Here is a 21194-nt window from a genome sequence, read left to right as displayed (position 1 = left end):
AAATGTGAGAAGATTTCAGGCAGGGTTGTGTTAGATCTGAAAACACACCAGGTAGAGGCACTTCATTCCACTCGGGCATGCAGCTGACCCTTCCCCCCACCAGAGACATTCTCTCAAAACATGCACATGCATAAATTATTTACCTCTCCATCCTCCAGCACGCCAAGCACGGAAAAAGAAAAACAGAGTAAAGTGAGTGTAAGCTTGGTGAAGGAAGGGCCCAGGTGGTTAAACAAGACTTCTGGTTATTGTCATTAGTGTTCAGAAGGGTTCCAACCTGGTGTGGTATTAAACAGACAGACTGCATGCACGAGTGTCTGCATAAAAGCCTATTAAGACAACCAGGCACCCAGACAAAGGCGCCAGCCACTGTGGGTGCTGGGAAAAATTCCCTGTTTAGTTGGCTATCCACCAGACACCTGCTGTTGATTTGTTTCATGTTGCGCAGTGCCATGGAGAAAACCAATGGAATGCAAATGTTACCATTAACTGTGTTCAGGTCACAGCAGCTAGGTTGCCCTGTACAAGTCCCTTGTGACAAATTAAGTTGGTAATCCAGTGGGGGCAGATGGTTTTTATGGTGTTTTCTTCTAGATGAATTTTGCATTGTGTGCTTTACAAGAAAAAAAAAGACTTGAGGTGTTTCCTGTTGCCTCTGGCTCCTTATCTTCCTAACTGAGAATGATTTTGATCTGGGATTGTGAGGTTGGTAACTGTTACTGAGCTGCTGGCTCACATACCTTTTCAGGGCTCAGATACTCTTCATTTACTGCAGTGACACCTAGTGGTCAGAGAAGGTAATGCCGTGTTTGCATTTAAAAGCCCCTGGCTTTGTCCTGGGTATTAATAAAAAAAAAAGTATATATATAAAATGGACAAGTTATTATATTTATTAACCCATGAAAATAACATTCTTGATAAGATCCATATTAATTGACTTACTGTATTTTCAGGTGGTATTTATGATGTCATTCATAATTAACTGCCTATCCTGTTTTACAGCTTGATTATGTTGCGTTTTTTAAAACAACCACTATGCTTTTGCATTTATCTGAAAGTTGTTTTCTCTGCTTTTGTTGTTTTCTTGAGGCTATATATGAGGATGACCTTGAAGTTTTGGTCTTTTTGGCTTTATCTCCCAAGTACTGAGATTACAGGGATGTGCCACCATACTCAGCTCTGAATGCAGTATCTTGAAGCTCTATGTATGCATTGTCTAGAAGGTTTCCATACAAAGGGAAAAATGATTAGGACTGCACTCAAATTTTCACTGCCAGTATCTCTTGCCCTCATTGGTGGCAAACTGTTATGGGAAGGGTATAGCTTACTATATATGGTAAGGGTGCTTAGTACCCGAGGACAATGTGCAATGCATGACGAATGTTAATGCCTTTAATATGTAAAGACCTGTTACCAATCAATAGGAAAATCTAGATATCCCCCAAATTGGCAAAGGGCATATAAAAATGATAAGGAAATGCAAGGGGCAACTGTGCAAACTGCGCAACCTCACTTACAAGCAATGGATTAGAATTAAAGCAATGCAAGCGCATTTTCAGCTCTTGCATTCACAATGACGTGAGAAACGACAGGTGATGTCAGTGATAGCAGCTGGACCACTCTCCCTTATGACTGGTGCAAATGAAGCCTCTAACTTTTTGGAGTGTAACTTTCAGTAAGAGCCTGGGCATGGTGGCACATGCCTTTCATCCCAGCACTTGGGAGGCAGAGGTAGGCGGATCTCTATGACTTTGAGGTCAGCCTGGTCTACAGGACACATAGAGAGACCCCGTCTAAAAACAAAATAAACAAACAAAAAAACCAGGAGAGAGAGAGAGAGAGAGAGAGAGAGAGAGAGAGAGAGAGAGAGAGAGAGAGAGAGACTGTGTGTGTGTGTGTATGTGTGTGTGTGTGTGTGTGCTCACACGCGCCATGTGTAGCTCATGCTTAAACTCCCAGTACCCTGGACCCTGCAGGCTGAGGTAGGAAGCTCTTAACTAGTTTGAAGCCCTTCCTGGGTCATGTGGGAAGATCAAGGCTAGCCCTGGCAAATTAGGGAGATCTTGGCACACACACAAAAACGTAAGGGAAGGGGATGTAGCTCAGTGGTAGTAGAATGCCTATCTAACTCACACATGTCCCTTGGGTTCCATCCTCAATACCTACAAAATAAAATGCTTTAGACTGATTCAGGTCTTGTGACCTGTAAGTCAATTTCTAGGGATATGATGTGAAAAAAACCCAAGAAATTTCATTACATTGTTGTTATACTTAAAGAAGGAGTAATAGTCTCATTATTTAAAAACTGAGAAATTTTAACTATTTCTAACACATTCATATGGTGAAATAATATTTGACAATTAAATACTTAATGGCCTGGAGCTGTATCTGCCATGTGATAAGTGAAAAGAGCAGACTACTAACTTTTATTTACAGTCTAAATGCAATTTCCTAAAATATGGTATATACCAATATGTGAACATACATAGAAGAAAAACTAGTAACTTATAGTCTATGGGAGTTGGCCTAAGAATAATTTATTATTTTCCTAAAATTTCTGCAACAGCATGCACATTACTTTTTTTATTGTGGCCAAACATACATCATGTAAGATCAACCATTTTAACCATGTTTTAATATGTGCATTATTTTTTAAATCAGAAGTTATGTTCATTTTAAGTGGCACTAAGGAGACTCTTCATTTTGTACCTGCACTACAGTGACACCAACGTGGCAGTGGTTCATCTGGACAAGGACAGGAAAAAGGCAAGCCAGACAGATGAGATGTTTTGTGGACCGGAGTGGCAGAGTTGAGTGTCATCATGTCTGAAAACAGCATTAGTTTGTTGGCACTGACCAGACTGGTCAAAGGATGCTGTAGTAGAGAAAGAGGAAGTGGAGAGGAGCATTGAGAAACCAGAGGGACGACAAGTCAGAGTCACGTGGAGAAACTAGTGGGACTACTCATTTCAAGTTGCAAATGCAAACGACTCCGGATTCATTTCCACACAGAGCTTCAGGGACACACAGATTATATAAGAGAGGCTAAGGAGGCAGATAAGCCAGTGGAGTGAGCAGGGTGAGGGAAGGCACAAAACTTCCAGTCTAGCTTGGATTCCCATTACCCACACGTGGCTGTAATCAACACCCTCATGTTATATCAACTGATCAGATTCGGTTTTGTTGATAAGAATTTAGGCTAAGCTAGTTCTTCAGTTTGTGTCTTTACTGTTTGCTCTCGCCTTTGTGCTCTATAGTGAACCTGTTTCCCCGGGGAATTGTTCAGACAATGCATGGCCAGTTGCACCAAGATAGCACCCGTTTGAAATGCAGCTTCTTTCCGACGTCCCTTGCTGCCCTATGGTTCTTGGTTTATTTTAGTCCTAGCCAGTCAGTTTTACTGAGGGAAGGCACGGTGACAAGAAAGAGTGCTATGCCCTCCTTGTGGTGGCATCAGGAGGGCAAGTTAACAGGTTGCATACTACAGTGTCCTTCTTTTCTGGTGTTGCAGGAAGGAGAACTGTAAGTGATGTATTCAGTGACCACGAAAGAGAAGGGAGACTCATCTGGAAGCTTTCTAGAGGATAGCTCGTCGCCCTGAGGTTAGCAGAAGTGTTACAGACTGCACAGTATTTGCATAAGCAGCTGAACTCGGTAGAAACATGGCATCAGTGGTGGGGTTATAGGGCAGATGGGGGTGGGGTGGGGATGGAATCTAGCGCTCTTTGTGGTTACCTAACTGCAAACGCTTCAAGCCCCCTCCCGGCCAGTGCTCCGCACCTGCATCTTTCTCTTCACAGTGTCAAAGGGAAAGGAAAGAGTCTGGCTCACAGCAGCAGCCACGCAGACATTGGCAAAGTTCTGCAGGTGAGAGAAGCGGTCCCGGGGTCCATTCCAGATTTTCTCCAGGTTCATGTAAACTAGAAGGGAGCCAGCAGAGAAGGGAACAGCACCTGGGAATCAAGTACAAGGAGACATTGCTGTCTGGGGGGAACCACTGTCTGCAGCAAAGGAATGCCTATGGGGGATAGACAAGGGGAATAGCATGGGGTCTGGGGATATTTAAAGCCCTCCCAGCTAAAGAGCAAGAGGGCATGTTCTGGGGGTGGGGTGACAACACCATTTGGTCAAGATGCCTGAACTGGTTCACTCAAGGTTGGTGCAGTTTACTGTAAACACATAGTACATAAAAGACCTATAAGCAAATCATGAGAGCTGGGTGTGGTGACACACACCTATAATCCTAGCACCTAGGAGGTGGAGGCAGGAGGATCAGTAGTTCAAGTCCATCCTCACCTACATAGCAATGTTTATGCCAGCCTGGACTACTTGACCGCATGAGACACTGCTTCAGGCAGAAGGAAAAACAACCAAACCTAGATGCTGAACTTGAGTTTGTGATACAGATGTTGAACAGCTTAGGAATGAAGTGCACTGGTGTTTACATTGAAATCACCAAAGGAGCCAGGTGGTGGCGCCCGCCTTTAATCCTAGCACTCAGAAGGCAGTGGCAGGCAAATCTCGGTGAGTTCAAGGCCAGCTTGATCTACAGAGAGAGTTCCAGGACAGCCAAGGTCACACAGTGAAACCTTGTCTTGGAAAAAAAAAAATCACCAAAGAAAAAGATGGAGCAATGGATGGCTCTGAGGGATGCATAAACATGTGACAAAGTGGAAAGTAGGAACTGGGGTCTTCAGTGAGTATATAATGAGTTACAATTTTTAGAACTTTTCTGTGTGTTTGAAATACAAAAAAAAAAGGAGAAAAGAATGAAAAGAAACATTGGGGAGGAAGACATTGGGGGAGCAGGGAGTCATTTCCATGGTACTGAAGAGATGGCTCATCAGTTAAGAGCACCTACTGTTCACGCAGAGGATCGCCTACATCAGGTGGCTCACAAGCACCTGTAACTCCAGCTCTAGGGAATGTGACACAGTCTTCTAGCCTCCACAGGCACTGATACTTGTGCACACACCTACACCTACACACACACACACACACACACACACACACACACAGAGTTACAAAGAAAATAAAACTCTTTAAAAAATCACTTACATAAAGGAAGTTAGTAGGCAGCACTTGATCCGGTTTTGGAGGCTAGAAAGGGAGTGTTCTCTAGTGCAGAAGGAAGCATTCTGTGATAACTGTAGCCATGGATGTTACCTGACCTCACCTGGATGTCTTAGGGTTGGTTAGCATCATACACTGTGGCACTCACCTTCCTAGTAACTAAGATAATGAGCAAATATCACACTATTTAGTACTCTCACAAACTTCCAGAACTTTCGGAGCCATCCCCAGTTTACAGATGGACTAATTTGTCCCTCAAACGTGAGATTTGGGCTAGAGAGATGCCTCAGTGGTTCAAAGCACTAGCCATTCTTCCAGAACATTCAGGTTCAATTCCCAGCACCACACTGTGGCTCAGGAACATTTGTAACTCCAGTTTCAGAGGATCTGACACCTTTTTCAGGCCTCCATGGATACTGCACACATGTGATACACAGACATGCATACAGGCAAAACACCCCTACACTTAAAGTAAAAAGTAAAAATACAAAGAGATCTACTAGGTCGGATACGGCTGCGGATATAGCTCAGTAGTAGAGTACTTGCAAAGCTCTAAGTTCCATCCCTAGCACTGCAAAAAAGGGGGGCAGAATACAAGTGGAATATTATTTATCTTTAGGCATTGGTATGATTTAATAAACACATATTATAAATATATTAAAAAGGACTCACCATTTTTCTATTTTTATTCAAAAACGTTTGGGGGAAGCTGGGAGTGGTAACACACGCCTGTAATCCTAGCACTAGAGAGGCTGAGACAAGAAGAACAGGAGTTAAAGGCCAGCCTTGCCTACATAGTGAGCTCAAGCCTAGCCTGCACTACATTAGACCCTGTCTCGAAATAGGAATTGAGGGATCTTTTGCTGTGTGTGGGGCCCTATGCCAGGTACTGAGATTACAACTCAGAGCAAGCTAATTTCTGGAGATATTTACCATCAAGTACAGGAGATAGCTATGGAGAATTACATATGACATCCTTGATATGTACCTACAGTGGGCTATACAAGATGCTCTATGCACACAAGTATCAGAGTGATTAATTTTGCCCAGAAGAACCGAGAAAGAATTGACAGAAAAGAGAATTATCTCTGTCTCTCTGTGTTGTGTTAGAGATGGAATATATAGTCCCAACCCCACTCTACCCACCACCTTTCTAATTCTTTGACATGGGTCTCAGTAAATTGCCTAGGCTTATTTGAACTCTGTAGCCCAGGTGGGCCTTGAACTTTCACTTCTGCCTCCACCTCCTGAAGCTAACGGGGAAGGGGAGGAGAGAGGGATTACAGACCCAGCATGTCTCTAGTTGTTTGAGATAGGAACATTATGTATCCAAGAGTAGCCTGGAACTCATGATTCTCCTGCTGTAACCTCTAGAGTACTGGGATTGCATCATATGCGTGTATCACAACACTTGGTTTAGAACAGAGAACTTTTGAAGTGGGTCTTGAGCAAAGAGTAGATCCATCAGACACCGGGAGAGTGGGAAAGCAAGTCCAGGCAAAGGCTGAGCATACTACCATGTACGAAGAGTGTGATTCTCTAGGAAGCACACGGATTACTATATGACTTGAACATGAGAGCAGGTAGAGGCATGCTACAGGAGAGGATTGAGGTAGGGCAGACTGGCAGAGGCCAGCCCTGAAGGATCTAGCATGCCATAGGAATTTTGGCTTTCCCCCTTAGCTTTTAAGGATTGCAGTGGAATGAGGGCAGAACATTTGGAAAGATCACCCCCATCTGGCAGCAGTACACAGGGCAAACCGGGCATAGGCCCACAGATAGGAACAGAAGATTCTGACTCTGTAGAGTCAGTAGGAAAGACGACAGGGGCTTGAGCTAAGGCAGAAGAGCTGGCTTGACGAGGGAACAGGCTGTGCATTCAAAGAGGTCAAAGTGACAAAGCTTAGTGACTGAAGGGGAAACAGTGAGAAGAGGAACCAAAGTGGTTCCTGAGTTTCTGCAAGCTTGGGCCGCTGGGAGAAAGGAAGGCAGTCTTACTTACTAGGGGATATGTAAAGAAGAGTAAGTTGGAGACGAATGAGCATTTCAGATTTTGCAACTAGGGAACATAGAAGCCAACACATCCAATAGAGGCATGGTTCCATTAGGAACTGGCGTAAGTCAGTAGCTAAGGGAGAGGGGTCCAGAATCATAGTGTCAGGGTATCCCACTGCTTGTGTGACCTTGGGTCAGTCATGCAGCTTCCGATATGCACCTACTTCCTCATCTGTAGAATGAAGAGGTTGTTCAACAGGCCAAAAGTTAGACAGCCCTGGTAAGGTGGCACACATCTGTAATTCTAGCACTCAGGAAGCTGAGGCAGGAGGATCAAGCAGCCTGGACTACATAGCAAGTTCCAGGCCAGTCTAGGTTACTTAGTGAGACTTTGTCTCAAAAATGAAACAAACAGTGAAATGTTAGATATGAAGACTAAGCTGTGGGGTTCTATTGCTCAACATGGTGGCTATAGTTAATAACAATGTATTGCACATTTCAGATTCTTGATAGGAGAATGGGGGAACTCACAATAGAGGAACAATAAATTTTTGAGGTGATGGATATGCGAAGTGCTCTGATTTGATCATCATTGAATATATACATGTATCAAAATATCAAATGATGGCCCATAAATATGTACAAGTATATATCAATTAAAAATAAAGAGAGCTTGAGAGATGGCTCAGCAGTTATTATGCTGTGTTCTTGCAGATGAGTTTGGTTCTCAGCACCCATGTGAGAACATCCATCCAATGTCCTCTTCTGGACTTGATGGGGACCCACATTTCTGAGCACATAACTCTGCATACAGATATAGATATATACATATGATTAATAAATAATAAAAACAAACTTTTGTGGGGGGAGGGAGAGTCTTCAAGAGTGTGGTCCTGGTAGGTTGATCATGATTCTGTGGAGATATATATATATAGCACAGAATGGACTGGGTAGGTTATTAACAAAGAAGACATGAAGCATGAAGTTGAGGGGGTAGATCTTGGAGGAGTTATGGGAGGAGTTGGATTATGATCAAATACATTATGTGCAATTCTCAAAGACTTAATAAAAATATTAAGTTAAAACCTAAGAATAAAAATAAAAAATTTTGAATGAGAAATTGTAGACAAAGCTTCTAGAAAAGTACTTAGTACCCAGTAAGTACCCCTAAAAATGTTAGCATTATTATTAAAGATATTAGGAGTCAAAATATACTCATGATTGTTGAAGCTACTAGCTTAGGATAGAGAAATCTAGAGGGGATGCAGGGTAAGAAAACCAGTGTAGAAGGCTGGATATGGTGATATGTGCTTGTAATCTTAGTACTCAGGAGGCAGAGGTAGGAGGATCACTGCAGGTTTGAGTCTATCCTGGTCTACATAGTAAGTTCCAGGCCAGCCAGGGCTACAGAGTGAGACCCTTTGTCTAACAAACAAACAAATAAACATAAACACCAACAAAAAACAAAGCCAATGAGGGTAAAAATAAAGCTGAGGGAGGAGCCTGGGGACCAAACACAAGCACTGGCAGTGTCAGATGACCCAAATTGGCCAGATAGGTCGGATAAGAAAGATGTGAAGATACTGAGGAGACAGTGGCACCCTAGAGACCAAGTTGCCAGAGGACAGGGTGACTAATCTCATCTAGTACTGCATAGATGGACTGAATCCTTCTGAATTTGGCAAACAGAGGCTCTGTGTATGTGTAGCTCTGTCCAAGGCTATACCTATCACTGCGATCCTGTTGTGCCTACTGGTGGAGATACACACTGAAGACTCCTGTCCACTGGGCAGTTTTTAGGGTAGATTTGAAGCCAGGCTTTTCTGAGTCACTTGCATTGTTTGACCTACAATCTTGAGGCCTCTGAAATTGATTTAAATGCTCATGAAGGTATATAATACCTTCACATGTGTCAAGAAGAGATCAAATTCCACCTTACCTAAAACAGTGAGGGACACCCCTCGATAAAGGGCCAGGAACCCTTCTTGTTGATAAATAGTAGAAAAAGCATGGATAAGACCCCTATAAGATGGTTCCAGCATGTTCTGCACAATCAGCCGGGTTTTGATGAGGTCTGTAGGGTATGTGACAATCATAGAAACCATGCCTGCAAGACTTCCAGCCACAATGGCGCTCCACTGGGAAATACGGCCCAGGTCATCCATGAACAGCACAACGAACCTGCAGGGGGAAACAGAGAAAGCTCAAGATATGAGCTTTGGACTATGCTGGCATGCTCTACACCACTTCAAATGTTTCTGCGCGTTTGGAAGTGCTTTACAATGTGAAAAACACCATAGAATTATACTGGGATTACTGAGTAGTAAATTTGAATTCCACTATCCTCATATAATGCTAGCTAGTTATAAGGAAGAGCTGTCCAGCTTCTGATTGATATCTTCCCCAAATTCTTCCCACTTCATTGTCAGCATTTTCTCCTTTTATCTGCGTAACCATCTAACTTGCTGGTGGCAATTGCTACACTGGAATGCATACTTTCCATACTCTTGAAATTTAAAGGGAATAGAAATTCCTGAAATAACGGCAAAATCCAGAAATTTTCACTCTCCTCTAGCACTGGGAATGAAATCCAACTGTCTTCTACACATTAGGCATACACTTCTGTTACTGAGGTACATGCCAAGACCAGCATTCCAGAAATTGAGTTCTGAGCCCAGCAGTCCAAGCCAATATCAACTTTAATCATAGCCATGGGGCTTTGGCTTCCTGCAGAAGGCCCTACATCCAGCTAGCTGATTAGGCTATAAGGATTACTAGCTAACCTACAACGAGGTGACTGACTGGATGACAAGGCTGCCACCAATTTAGTTGTTTCAATGCCTTGTTCCCACCCCCCAGAAATGCTGTCTGACAGTCATGTGCTGGTTGGACTTCTTGGAAACTCTTTGGTTCTGGGAGATGTCTGATTGGAGAATTGGGTTTGGTTTGGTTTTGCTCAAATAAGCTCTGCTAAACTTAGTATAAAGAATTAGTTTCCTTTATAATGATAATTATAAGTGAAGCTGCGGTTTTACTAGTTATCAGAAAAATGACGTAAAAACAGTGACAAGATATCCACTTCTCATCCAGCAGACTGGCATCATGTCAAATGATGGAGAGAATGTGTGGAAACTGACACCTCACCCTTTGCTGGAAGGAATGTAAAATTGGCAGGGTCACTTTGCAGTATCTAGCAAATTTGGAGAAACATATTTTCTACCCTGTAATTCCATTTTCCAGTTCATAGCCTAGAAGAACTCTTACAGATCTACATGTGAAGACACACTACAAACATTTCTTTTAAGAATGAAAAGCTCCAACAATTAAAAGTGAAAATGTAGGAGAATGGAAAAAATGATGGCATTGTCGTTCAATGGATCCCATCTGGTTAAAATGAATGAGCTTAGACAAATCATAGAAACACACGAAAGAAGCCATAAAAGCATACTGATGAATGAACAAAACAAGGTGCACAGTGATCTGTGGTATCTGACAACTATAAACAATAAAACCCATAGGTATTGTTTGAGGTAAACAGGTACCTAGGAGGAAGTAGAAAAGTCAACCCCTGGGACAGTGGGAAGAGACTAGAATCAAGAACAAAAATGAAGAGGACTCTATCTTCATCCAGGCTTTATTATATTTAAGGGAGATACATGGGTGGCAGGTCTTGCCACATCACACAGGCCTGTAGTCATGGCTTCTCCGGAGCTTGTGGCAGAAGAAGCACTTGAGCTCAGTAATTTGAGACTGCTTGGCTAAGACTCAAACTCAAAAATGAAACAAAGGGACCGAGGATGGAGTTCAGTGGTAGCATGATTATTTAGCATGCTCAAAGCCCTGGATTTGATGCCCAGCATTACAAAAAACAAAAACAAAAGCTAACCAACCCCCCTCCATACCCCTCTCAACATCAACAAAGATATTTTGGGCTTGGTGGTATGGGCCTGCAATCCCAGCACTTGGGAAATTAAGACAGGAGAATCTTGAATTTGAGACCAATCTGAGCTACAGAACAAGTAAAAAAAAGGCCAATTTAGAATACAAAGAGAGAGATTGTCTAAAAATAGTATGTAAAGCATGGAAGGTAGGCGTATGAGTGTTTGACAAACTATTCTTTGTATTTCTCAGTAGGTTTACAATTTAGTTAAAATTACTTTGCATAGACTCTTCTAAATGCAAATCACCTGCCTCTTCAGCAAATCCTACCGGCCTGCGCCAACCACAAACAACCCTATGATAAGCCTTTTTGGGAAGGAAGCAGGGCATCCCCAATCATGAGTGCCTACCCCAGAAGAAATACTTATAAGGGTACGTCTACACAGCACACCCTTCCAGGCTACAAAAAAAGCAAGTTAATTCCTTAGCGATGAGGCTGGGAAACTAGGAAAAATAGTACTTTCTGTCATAGAATGGTACAAGGCGCATACCGAGAGCTTGGAATAAAACTAAGTGAACAAAAAAAAAAAAAAAAAAAAAAAAAAAAAAAAAAAAACAAAAAACAAAAAACTAAGTGAACAGAGTTGGGCTAAAACAATAATTTTATCTTTTTCAAAATGAAAGCATTCCCAGTTCTTTGGCTCTCAAACTTCCAGTGGAAGGGTAGGTTTCCTGTTGTTCAGATGACATCTGGCCTGATGAATAATGAGTGGCATTCAGATGAAACCATCTGAAGTTCATTCGTAACATCTCCTTCAAGGGCTTATTGGTGCATCTCAATTGGAACTCTGGCTCTGCTCCCAGCACTGAAGGGAAATGATATACAGACAATTAAAGCTGGCATTCACCAGTGGGCCACTGGCCTCTGTGTTAATGCCGGCACACTGTTTCTTTCCCCTGGCCAGTCAACTTGGAGGGACAGGAGACACACGAAATCGAAATGATGGTCTGGTTGTCTGCAGTGAGCTGGAAAAACACCTTACTTGGAGCAAAAGGCAGCACCATTCTTTCTCATTGTCCCTTTCGTAGTCCCTATCCCATGCAGCCATTCTAGGACACGGGCTAGTTTATTGCCCATTTGTTGACCATAATGCACCAGCTACTGCACTAGTTCTCAGCACAGATCACCTAGGAGAGCTCAGCAGTCCTGACAAGGAAACGACTGGTAGAGGCATTTAGAGGGAAGGAGGCCCTTGGCTTACTAAAGTACTTGAACTGGGAAGAGGAACCCTATCTCATTATGTTGGTTTGTTGTATGAAATAGTCTTAACTATCAAATGCAGAAAATGAAAAAGAAGAACTGAAGGAAGTTCTTTCTTCTAAGACTCCTAACCTCTAATCTTCCCTTAGAAGAGCAAAGTCAAGGGGCTAGAGAGATGGCTCAGTGGTTAAGAGCCCAGCTGCTCCTGCAGACGGCTGGGGTTTGGTCCCACAATGGCAGTTCACAACCGTCTGTAACTCCAGTTCCAGGGGATCTGGTACCCTAATCTGGTGCACCTATGTACATGTAGGCAAACATACACGTTTTTGAAAAGCAGAGTCAGTGTAGATAACCTTGTTAGGCTACCAATGACATCATTGTGGTCCTTATATTTTAACGCTCTGTCTGACTGGCTGGGGAGGCAGTGTTCTAGTTTTGATCTTCCTCATGTACATACAAGCATAGAAGCTTTTTTTTTTTTTTTTAAGTGAACCCGAGACCGAATGCACTGGTGATCTGCAGGAACTCCTTCCTTTCAGCTAGTGAAGTCTACACACACCCCGGATGTGTGTGATCAGTACTTACAATGCTAACCTAAGCTCATGATTGGTTATGAAATGAGGAAATGGGGGTGGCTCTGAAGAATTCACATTGCAGGGACCCAAACCAATATATATGCAGACACACAAGCAGTTGTGCAATAAAGTTGGAGGAGGACCTTTCTTTGGATGCATTTGAAAGCCACCCATTGTGTCAGCTATCATTTGCTTGTGACAGAAACACAGCACTGAACTTTCTAACCAGTAATCTCCTTTCATTGTCGATCATTTTAGCTGTGTCGTAGTGGACAGAACCCTGGACTAAGGAGCCAGAGGATGTTTTCAAGTTCCCACTCTGTCACTGTAGTTGTGGATAATTTTTCAACCACTCCATTCACTGAGTGTGCTGGATGGTTTGTTCCACCCACGATCAGACAGTGTACCGCTATTCCCTGCCACCTGTTTGCAAATTCATGGTCAGGAGAGAGTGCAAATGAGTGGGCATAATGATAAGCCATGACTACCATCTTTATGTAGGAAGGATGGCCTCACGACTGATCAACCTTTCTAACTATACCTTGTCATTCACCGGAATGCTTCCTTTCAGTTTGCAGAAAGAAAACAATCTGTCAGAAAAAATATCAGCAAGTCTAGTCTACGTAACTCTCTGCTCTTCTCTTCTCTCTCTTCTTTTGTCACCAACCCATTCCAGATCACTCTGAGCTGCTGCATGGTGTGACAGGCTCCTAGCTGCACCACCGCCCACAGCCTCTCTCCTCTTTCATCCTACCCTGCCACCACGAGACAATCATTCCCCTTGAATTTCTAATCACAGCACTGCCCCCACCCTGCGCAAACATTTCCCACAGCCACCCTCACATACCAAGTCTGATTTCCAAGATCGCATTCCAACCTGCCTTTCCAGCCGGTTGTGCCGCATGCCTTTTCTCTTTGCCTGTGTTGACATTACCTGCAGCATCTCATCTTTGCCCATGAGACTCCTACTCATTCGCCCAAGGCCAAACTAGTTTGTTCTCCTCTGTGAAGCCTTCCTGTCTTCTCATCCCTCACCTGAAGTGTATGTTTCTATAGTATCTTTAACATTTATTATTTTTTTATTTTTATGTGCATTGGTGTTTTGCCTGCATGTATATCTGTGTGAGGGTGTCAGAAGCCCTGGAACTGGAGTTATAGACAGGTGTGAGCTGCCATGTGGGTGCTGGGAACTGAACCTGTGTCCCCTGACAGAGCAGCCAGTGCTCTTAACTGCTGAGCCATCTCCCCAGCCCTCTGAAGTGTACATTTTTATAGTACTTGCTCCACTGGCAATTTATATTAATTAAATTAAATTTTATGTTTGGGGACTGAGATATACCAGTCTTCTTTTTTTTAAACTACTTTTTATTTTTGTTTTTCAAGATTAAACTACTTTATAAACTGAGGTAGGGGGACCATACTGCTTTCATTCTTGCTCTGTCTCCAGCATCATGTGCATGGTACTTACTTCTGCATCCTTACTAATGTCAATTGAGTGCAGAAAGAAAGGTGGCATGATGTACTGCAGTATGGGGTTTGGAATCAGAAGGCCAAGTAGTACTGCCACTGGCTATAGGTACCCCAATGTGAGCTTGGTTCTGTACCAGTGAAAATGGACATAGTACTTCCTGTCCTATGGACTATTCTAGGCAGGAAGCAGAAGTTGGAAAAGCTGAATGATGTACATATATAAGATAGCTAATAGAAAAGCCATGCCATTAGAATTGGGCTTTGAACATCTGTGTCCTCCTGGTTATCCTTTGTACACATTCTGTCTTATCCAAAGAAAGATTTCCCTACTGCGTTGTGGAGAAGAGAGGGAAATCGGGAGAAAGTGAATCATTAAAACTCAAGAGTGCATGCCAGATGTTGCTGGGGTAACAGAAGAAGCCAGGCAGAAGCCACAGAAGATGGCCTGGAGCACTCAAAGGTAAGGATGAGTCCATTCAGAGTGCCAAATGCCAGGCAAGCCTCCCAGCTCTGGCCTTCCAAGTAACAGCGTCAAGGTAAAACCTTTTGACCCTCTTCCAAGACTTAACTATGTGGTTAAGACTGACTAGTTCTTAGGGCTGGGAATACAGTGGCAAAACACCTCACTGGCCTGCTCTGCTCCAAGGCCTGGAGTTTCATCTCCAGCACTGGAAACAAAATGAAACAAAACAAAACAAAAAGTAGCCTGACCAGCTCCGGCCTGTAGGCTGTTTGTCTAATTCAGAGCCAAGGCCAGCCTTTAGAGCTGGCACTATGCCTATCTAATGAGGAACGCAGGGACTATCGTCCCCAATAGAGAAATAGCCCCTCCTCTAGTGATGCCATCGCTGCCTTTCTTCTCTTAGGCTTCCTTCCCAGCTCCCATGCAAAAATTCTTGAGCTCTTGTTAAGGTCACTCACATGCACCCGTCATTTGCATCTCTACATCTTTCCCTAAGTAGCAGTGCTTGATGTGGGAGAAGGTGAGAAAAGTCCACAGGATGAGATCAGTGGGTGGCTGGGGGTGGGAAAACATTAGGCTGAGGAGACAGGTCCCTGCTGAGGAAAAGGAAACTGCAGGTCCCATTGGATCCTAAAGCCAAGTTAGGCTGTGTCTGGAGCTGGGGATGGGCAGGAATCTTTCTGAGGCAAAAAAAAGACTGGTCCCTCTTCCCGTACACTGGTCTCACAGACACACCTTCAGAGCATTCTCTCCTAAGCCAGCGAAAGCAAACATTTCCAAGTTACTGGACACTGGGAATGGTCAGACCTTACCTCCTTGAGAAGCCTTTTCATTTCTTTACCCCAAATATCATTTGCCAATTCTGCCTCCTCCCCTTATTCCTCCCAAAAAGACTAAAGATTTCACAAAACTACAACTCGCAGGGCGTGAATCTCAAAAGCATGTGTAAAACTGGTACCTTGCTTTAAGGGCCACACATACGGCCTTGTGGCCCCAAGAAACCCCCTCCCCACCTCCCACTCCCCCCCACCCCCCGCCGCGTTATCCGGAAAGAAGGGAGGCCGGGACTTCTTAGGATTCCCAGTGCTGGTACATCAGGGTGGTGGCTCCGCCACCCCAGTCCGACCTCCCGACCTCTCCCTCTGGACTCTTACTTTCGGTAGGCGGCCAGCTGCACCATGCTGCAGGGGAAGAGGCGCAGGCATGCCACGCCGTTCCCCTTCCACAGGGCCCTCGGCCCCTCAGCTAGCCACACTCGGCGTCCAGTGGCCCACAGCCCCTGGGAGTGGCCTCGCACCATGCCGACCTGGGCCAGCACGGTGGCGAGCTCCAGGGGCGCGGTGAGGCTGAGGCTCAACGCCCCCGCCAGCCCTGCACACAGGAGCCGCTGGCTGCCGGTTAGCCGGCCATCCCGCCTCCACGTAGCCATCGAGCCCCAGCCCCGCGCGCGGGCCACCTCGTGGCTGGTGTCCCAGGGCTGGCGGGCCACCGGTAGAGTGGTCCGGCCAGGCCCCGCCCGGCGTGGGGCGGACTCTCGAGATGAACTAGGGAAGCCGGGCCCACGCCTGAGCTGCGCCTCCGGGCTAGGGTGGGATCGAAGGCGACTTTCTCAGGTATCTGAGGCATGCCCAGTCAGTGTGTATTTGCAATGCAATTGGCAAGACTGGGGCTTCCATTTTCTGTGGCGAATAGGCACCCTGTTCTCTCAAGGCCAAGCCAGCAACACTTGTTTCCAAGGTATTCACAGGTCCCTCTACCTTGTTGCTTCTCTGTCCCTTTTCACATTCTATCTCCGCCTCCCCGGACTGTCTTCTCTTCTATCAACCTCTTTTATTCTCAAACCCGACTAAAAGGCTGTGCAGAGTGAAGACAGGACAGACCTTGGATAACAACCACAGCTGCTACCTAGCAGACACTTGCCAAACACTCGGTGCATTCAAACCAGCTTTTTAGCAGATATGGCCTCATTTGCAGAGGCTGTGGGTGTGGTTAAAACGTGAACTCTGGAACCTACCTGCCTTAGAATCCTTGGCCCTGCAGATGACCGGTCATATGACATAGGGATGCCTCAGTTGCTTCACCTGTATCATGGAGATGGAACTTTCTAGGAGTTGCTGTGAGGATTACATGAACACTGATTGGGACAGGTAACCAGTCTGTCTGTGTTGCTTCTATGAGGTCGTGATTAGATATTACCTTATAGAAGAGGAAACTAAGACACGGAGACGCTCACTCAAGGCTGAGTGTCCACTGCAAGGCAGAAGCAGGGTTCATATGCAGGTCGATTTTAGGCCTGCATCTACTAAGGGTCACATACAAGGGCTGCATAGTACAACCGCAGTGTGGACATTCAGTGATTGTGTTAGGTAAGGAACAGGGCAATAAAAAAGGTGCTAACTGTGGCTTGGCCAGAATCTAAGAAGGATTTTAATGAATTAAACACTTTCCACTTTTTTTCGTTTTTTAAAGGGCACAACAATAATAATTACAAGGAAAGGGACAGTTAGCAAACACACTGTTAGTGTAAGACATGCCAGGTTGCTAGTTGCCTTTAGGTCTGCATCTCATTTTCTGTATTGATTATCATGATGCTAATGGAACATTTTCCTTTTAAGTTAGGCATATTCATCCAAGTTGACACGTACTAACCGTACATATTCATGGGATAGAGTATGATGTCTGAACATGTGTCACGGGAATTTCAGGTCCTTGCCTCAGTTCACAACTAAGAAACTGGGGAGATGGTTCAGTGGGTAAAGCACTTAGGGCAGGCATGACGACCCCTAGGATCCATGTCAAAGCTGGGCACAGTGGCCTGTGTCTGTCTGAAACAGTGAACCCGGGGTTTGGTGACAGAACTTGCCTCAGAAATTGAAGTGGTGCTCTCAGAGCGATGGGGGAGAAGATAGGCAGGAAGAAACGTTAGAATGAAACCAACAACTGTGTATGTTAATTTTAAATTGAAAATAAGTAAAAGCAATATATTGAAAAATAATGAGGACAATGATCGGGGAAGACACTTGATATTGGCCTCTGGCCTCCACATGTACAAGCATGCCTAAGCTTGCTCCCCACCCTCCCTTCTTGCTCCCTCCTCACCCCTCCCTCCTTGCTCCCTCCCCACCCCTCCCCTCTTGCTCCCCACCCCTCCCCTCTTGCTCTCTCCTCACCCCTCCCTCCTTGCTCCCTCCCCACCCCTCCCCTCTTGCTCCCCACCCCTCCCCTCTTGCTCTCTCCTCACCCCTCCCTCCTTGCTCCCACCCCACCCCTCCCCTCTTGCTCCCCACCCCTCCCCTCTTGCTCCCTCCTCACCCCTCCCTCCTTGCTCCCTCCCCACCCCTCCCCTCTTGCTCCCCACCCCTCCCCTCTTGCTCTCTCCTCACTCCTCCCTCCTTGCTCCCTCCCCACCCCTCCCCTCTTGCTCCCCACCCCTCCCCTCTTGCTCCCTCCTCACCCCTCCCTCCTTGCTCCCTCCCCACCCCTCCCCTCTTGCTCCCCACCCCTCCCCTCTTGCTCTCTCCTCACCCCTCCCTCCTTGCTCCCTCCCCACCCCTCCCCTCTTGCTCCCCACCCCTCCCCTCTTGCTCCCTCCTCACTCCTCCCTCCTTGCTCCCTCCCCACCCCTCCCCTCTTGCTCCCCACCCCTCCCCTCTTGCTCCCTCCTCACCCCTCCCTCCTTGCTCCCTCCCCACCCCTCCCCTCTTGCTCCCCACCCCTCCCCTCTTGCTCTCTCCTCACCCCTCCCTCCTTGCTCCCTCCCCACCCCTCCCCTCTTGCTCCCCACCCCTCCCCTCTTGCTCCCCACCCCTCCCCTCTTGCTCTCTCCTCACCCCTCCCTCCTTGCTCCCTCCCCACCCCTCCCCTCTTGCTCCCCACCCCTCCCCTCTTGCTCCCTCCTCACCCCTCCCTCCTTGCTCCCTCCCCACCCCTCCCCTCTTGCTCCCCACCCCTCCCCTCTTGCTCTCTCCTCACCCCTCCCTCCTTGCTCCCTCCCCACCCCTCCCCTCTTGCTCCCCACCCCTCCCCTCTTGCTCCCCACCCCTCCCTTCTTGCTCCCCACCCCTCCCCTCTTGCTCCTCACCCCTCCCCTCTTGCTCCCCACCCCTCCCTTCTTGCTCCCCACCCCTCCCTTCCCCTCTTTGCACATATATGCACCAAAATTAGTGAAGGGTCTATTTTGCTTTGGCCGGAACTGAGCAAACAGAAACTTTGAATCCCTCTCAGCTCTGTCCACGTCAGTGTTACAACTTATAAAAGGTGAAGCGCCAGGCTGGAAATAATGCATATATAAATGTAGCAGTGAGTCCAAGTTATTAGAAGCCAGAGATAAGTCTTTTCTCGTGAGAAACCAGCTTAGCCTCTGGTACCAGGGTGGCTTAACCTCACCCCAGCATGGATTTTCCCAGGGGAAATTCTAATCCTTAGGGCCCCTGTTACATAGATACAATGTACAGCGATCAAATCAAGGCAATTAGCATATCCATCACTTTAAACATTTACAATAATTTATTGTAGATTTCAAAATAACCAAAAAGAGGATTTTTGAATGTTTCCAACACAGAGACAAAGAAACTTGCTGAAAAAAAAAAAGAAACCATTTTAAGTCTTGCAAGCTATAGGCCAAGAAAGATGAGGTCTATTTTAACCCCTCCAGTATATTTTTTTCCTATGCAGATACACAGAATATTAAAATGACTAGCAGCAAAACATGTGTTCCATGCCTTCTGCATTTTCATGGTAACATACTGACAAGCTATGCTCTTATTTTCCTCTTTCTCCTCTGTTAAGCACTGGGCATGGCAGTGCTTCCACTGGGAGCACTTATTTGCATTACGGAAGCCTGGCTCTGCTCTGAGCAGCTGGGGGAATGCTTATTTGTCTTGCCTTGTGAGTTGTTGTGGCTTGTGGGAAGGGAATTTCCTAGCTGTGGAAAGTGGCAGAATGTAGCTTTCCAAGGCTGAAGATCAGAAGACGTAGGATTGTAAAAGGGCATGAATTGGAGCTTTGGGTTGTGTGTGGTGAGGACACCTTCAGGTACCAGTTGTGCCCTAAGCACTCTGGTACCACTGGGACTGGGCCCCAAAGCTCTGTCATGAAGCATCACCATGGGACTGCAGCTGCTGCCACTTTATCCTGTTGCACAGAGAGTTGGCTCAACTGAGCAGTGTCAACTAAAAAAGAAAACCACTTTCTTTTGGTGCTATGGAGTTGAACCTGTGGCCTTGTACATTCTAGGCAAGTACTCTACCATTGAGCTACGACTTTTTCAAGTCAGCTTGTATGGGAACTTCAAACGTACCTTCTTGGAACTGTGTACTCTGCTTTTTATTTCTTTTTCTTTATGGTTCTTTTTGTCTTTAGATTTTCAAATGAGCCAGAGATGGAACCACTTTAAGTCTAGAAAGCTATAGGCCAAGAAAGATAATGAGGTCTATTTTAACCTCAGAAGCATATTTTGGTATATTTTTTTTCCCTGCAGTTAACACTGAACAGTAAAGTGACTAGCAGCAAAGTGAGTGTTTGATGCCTTCTGTGTTTTCAAGATAATGTGCTCACAAGATGTGCTCATATTTTTCTGTGTTAGAGTCTTGCTGGGCATGTGATGCATGTCAGTCTTTTTTTTTTTTTTTTTAATCATGTCCTGGGCATGGAGCCCAGGGTCTCACACATGCTAAGCAAACAGATTGTGACGTGTAGACTCTAACTTTACTTGTTCTTTTTTTATATACCTATTTTTTTAAAAAAAAACCTCTACAACGATCCTTGAGACCTCCAGCCTCGGGAAGTGTATAGCATGTGAAATTGAGATATGATGCTAAAAGCAAACATATAACTAAAAAGAGAAGCAGTCAGTAAAGAGTTGTAGAAGTACTATTGTGGCAGGAAGTAGATGGGTAGCCTCCTGTCACCTCAGTCACTCCAACTGTCACCTTTCAGTTTCTCTTCTCACTAAAGAGATCCTTCTCAGCACATTCCCTTAGCTGCACTCGCTAGTAGCTTCTTAGATGATTGTTTATCTGGCTCTAGTTAATTCCTGTTCTATTTTTCCTTTCACGCTTTACTCTTGTGGAATTTTATTTTATAAATTGCAAAAGCAGTATAGAGCTGTTGTCCCAAGACAAATGAAACAGAGGTATATCAGGGACACTGAAGTTCTCTGGTCTATGCTCTCAGGTAACCACAGTTAAGAGATGTGTGTGCGTGCGTGCGTGCATGCTTGCATATGTGCTTGTGTGGGTGTCTGTCTGTCTGTCTGTCTGTTTCTCTCTCTCTCTCTCTCTCTCCCTGTATTTCTTGCTTTTTCTGTGCTCAGACATTCATTTGTGTGGAGTTGTTTTCTTTGCTATCCCCTTCCCTCTTTCCATCCTGCCCTTTTCTCTGATCCCTTCTTTCCCTTTAAATAGACATAAAATCAGTACTCTGAAATGATTTTTTTAAAACCATCTTTTTATAATCAGGTTGTCTGTGGAGAGGGAAA

The 21194-nt window shown here is 45.2% G+C and overlaps 1 protein-coding gene across 2 annotated transcripts in view; it reads right to left on the bottom strand.

Annotated features, from left to right (window-relative positions):
* Positions 1-17582, bottom strand: part of Slc25a43 (solute carrier family 25 member 43) — a 37965-nt gene extending 20383 nt beyond the window's left edge. Inside the window, exons 1-5 of one of the 2 annotated variants that reach the window (XR_008218202.1) lie at positions 15871-17582; positions 9008-9249; positions 3781-3953; positions 2710-2875; positions 144-836 (exon numbers count right to left, since the gene is read on the bottom strand). Coding sequence is in view for 1 of the 2 variants with exons in the window: in XM_052738124.1 (XP_052594084.1) it covers positions 3781-3953; positions 9008-9249; positions 15871-16145 (690 nt within the window). In the remaining variant the exon portion in view is untranslated. The remainder of the gene's footprint in view (positions 1-143; positions 837-2709; positions 2876-3780; positions 3954-9007; positions 9250-15870) is intronic. The other variant, XM_052738124.1, reaches the window with a different exon arrangement.
* Between the last annotated feature and the right edge of the window lie 3612 nt (positions 17583-21194).

The sequence above is a fragment of the Peromyscus californicus genome, unplaced genomic scaffold, assembly GCF_007827085.1.
Source record: "Peromyscus californicus insignis strain IS unplaced genomic scaffold, ASM782708v3 Scaffold_10__1_contigs__length_136768540, whole genome shotgun sequence".
Classification (NCBI taxonomy): domain Eukaryota; kingdom Metazoa; phylum Chordata; class Mammalia; order Rodentia; family Cricetidae; genus Peromyscus; species Peromyscus californicus.
The sequence above is the reverse complement of the archived record's forward strand: the minus strand, read 5'-3'. Positions and strand labels throughout refer to the sequence as shown.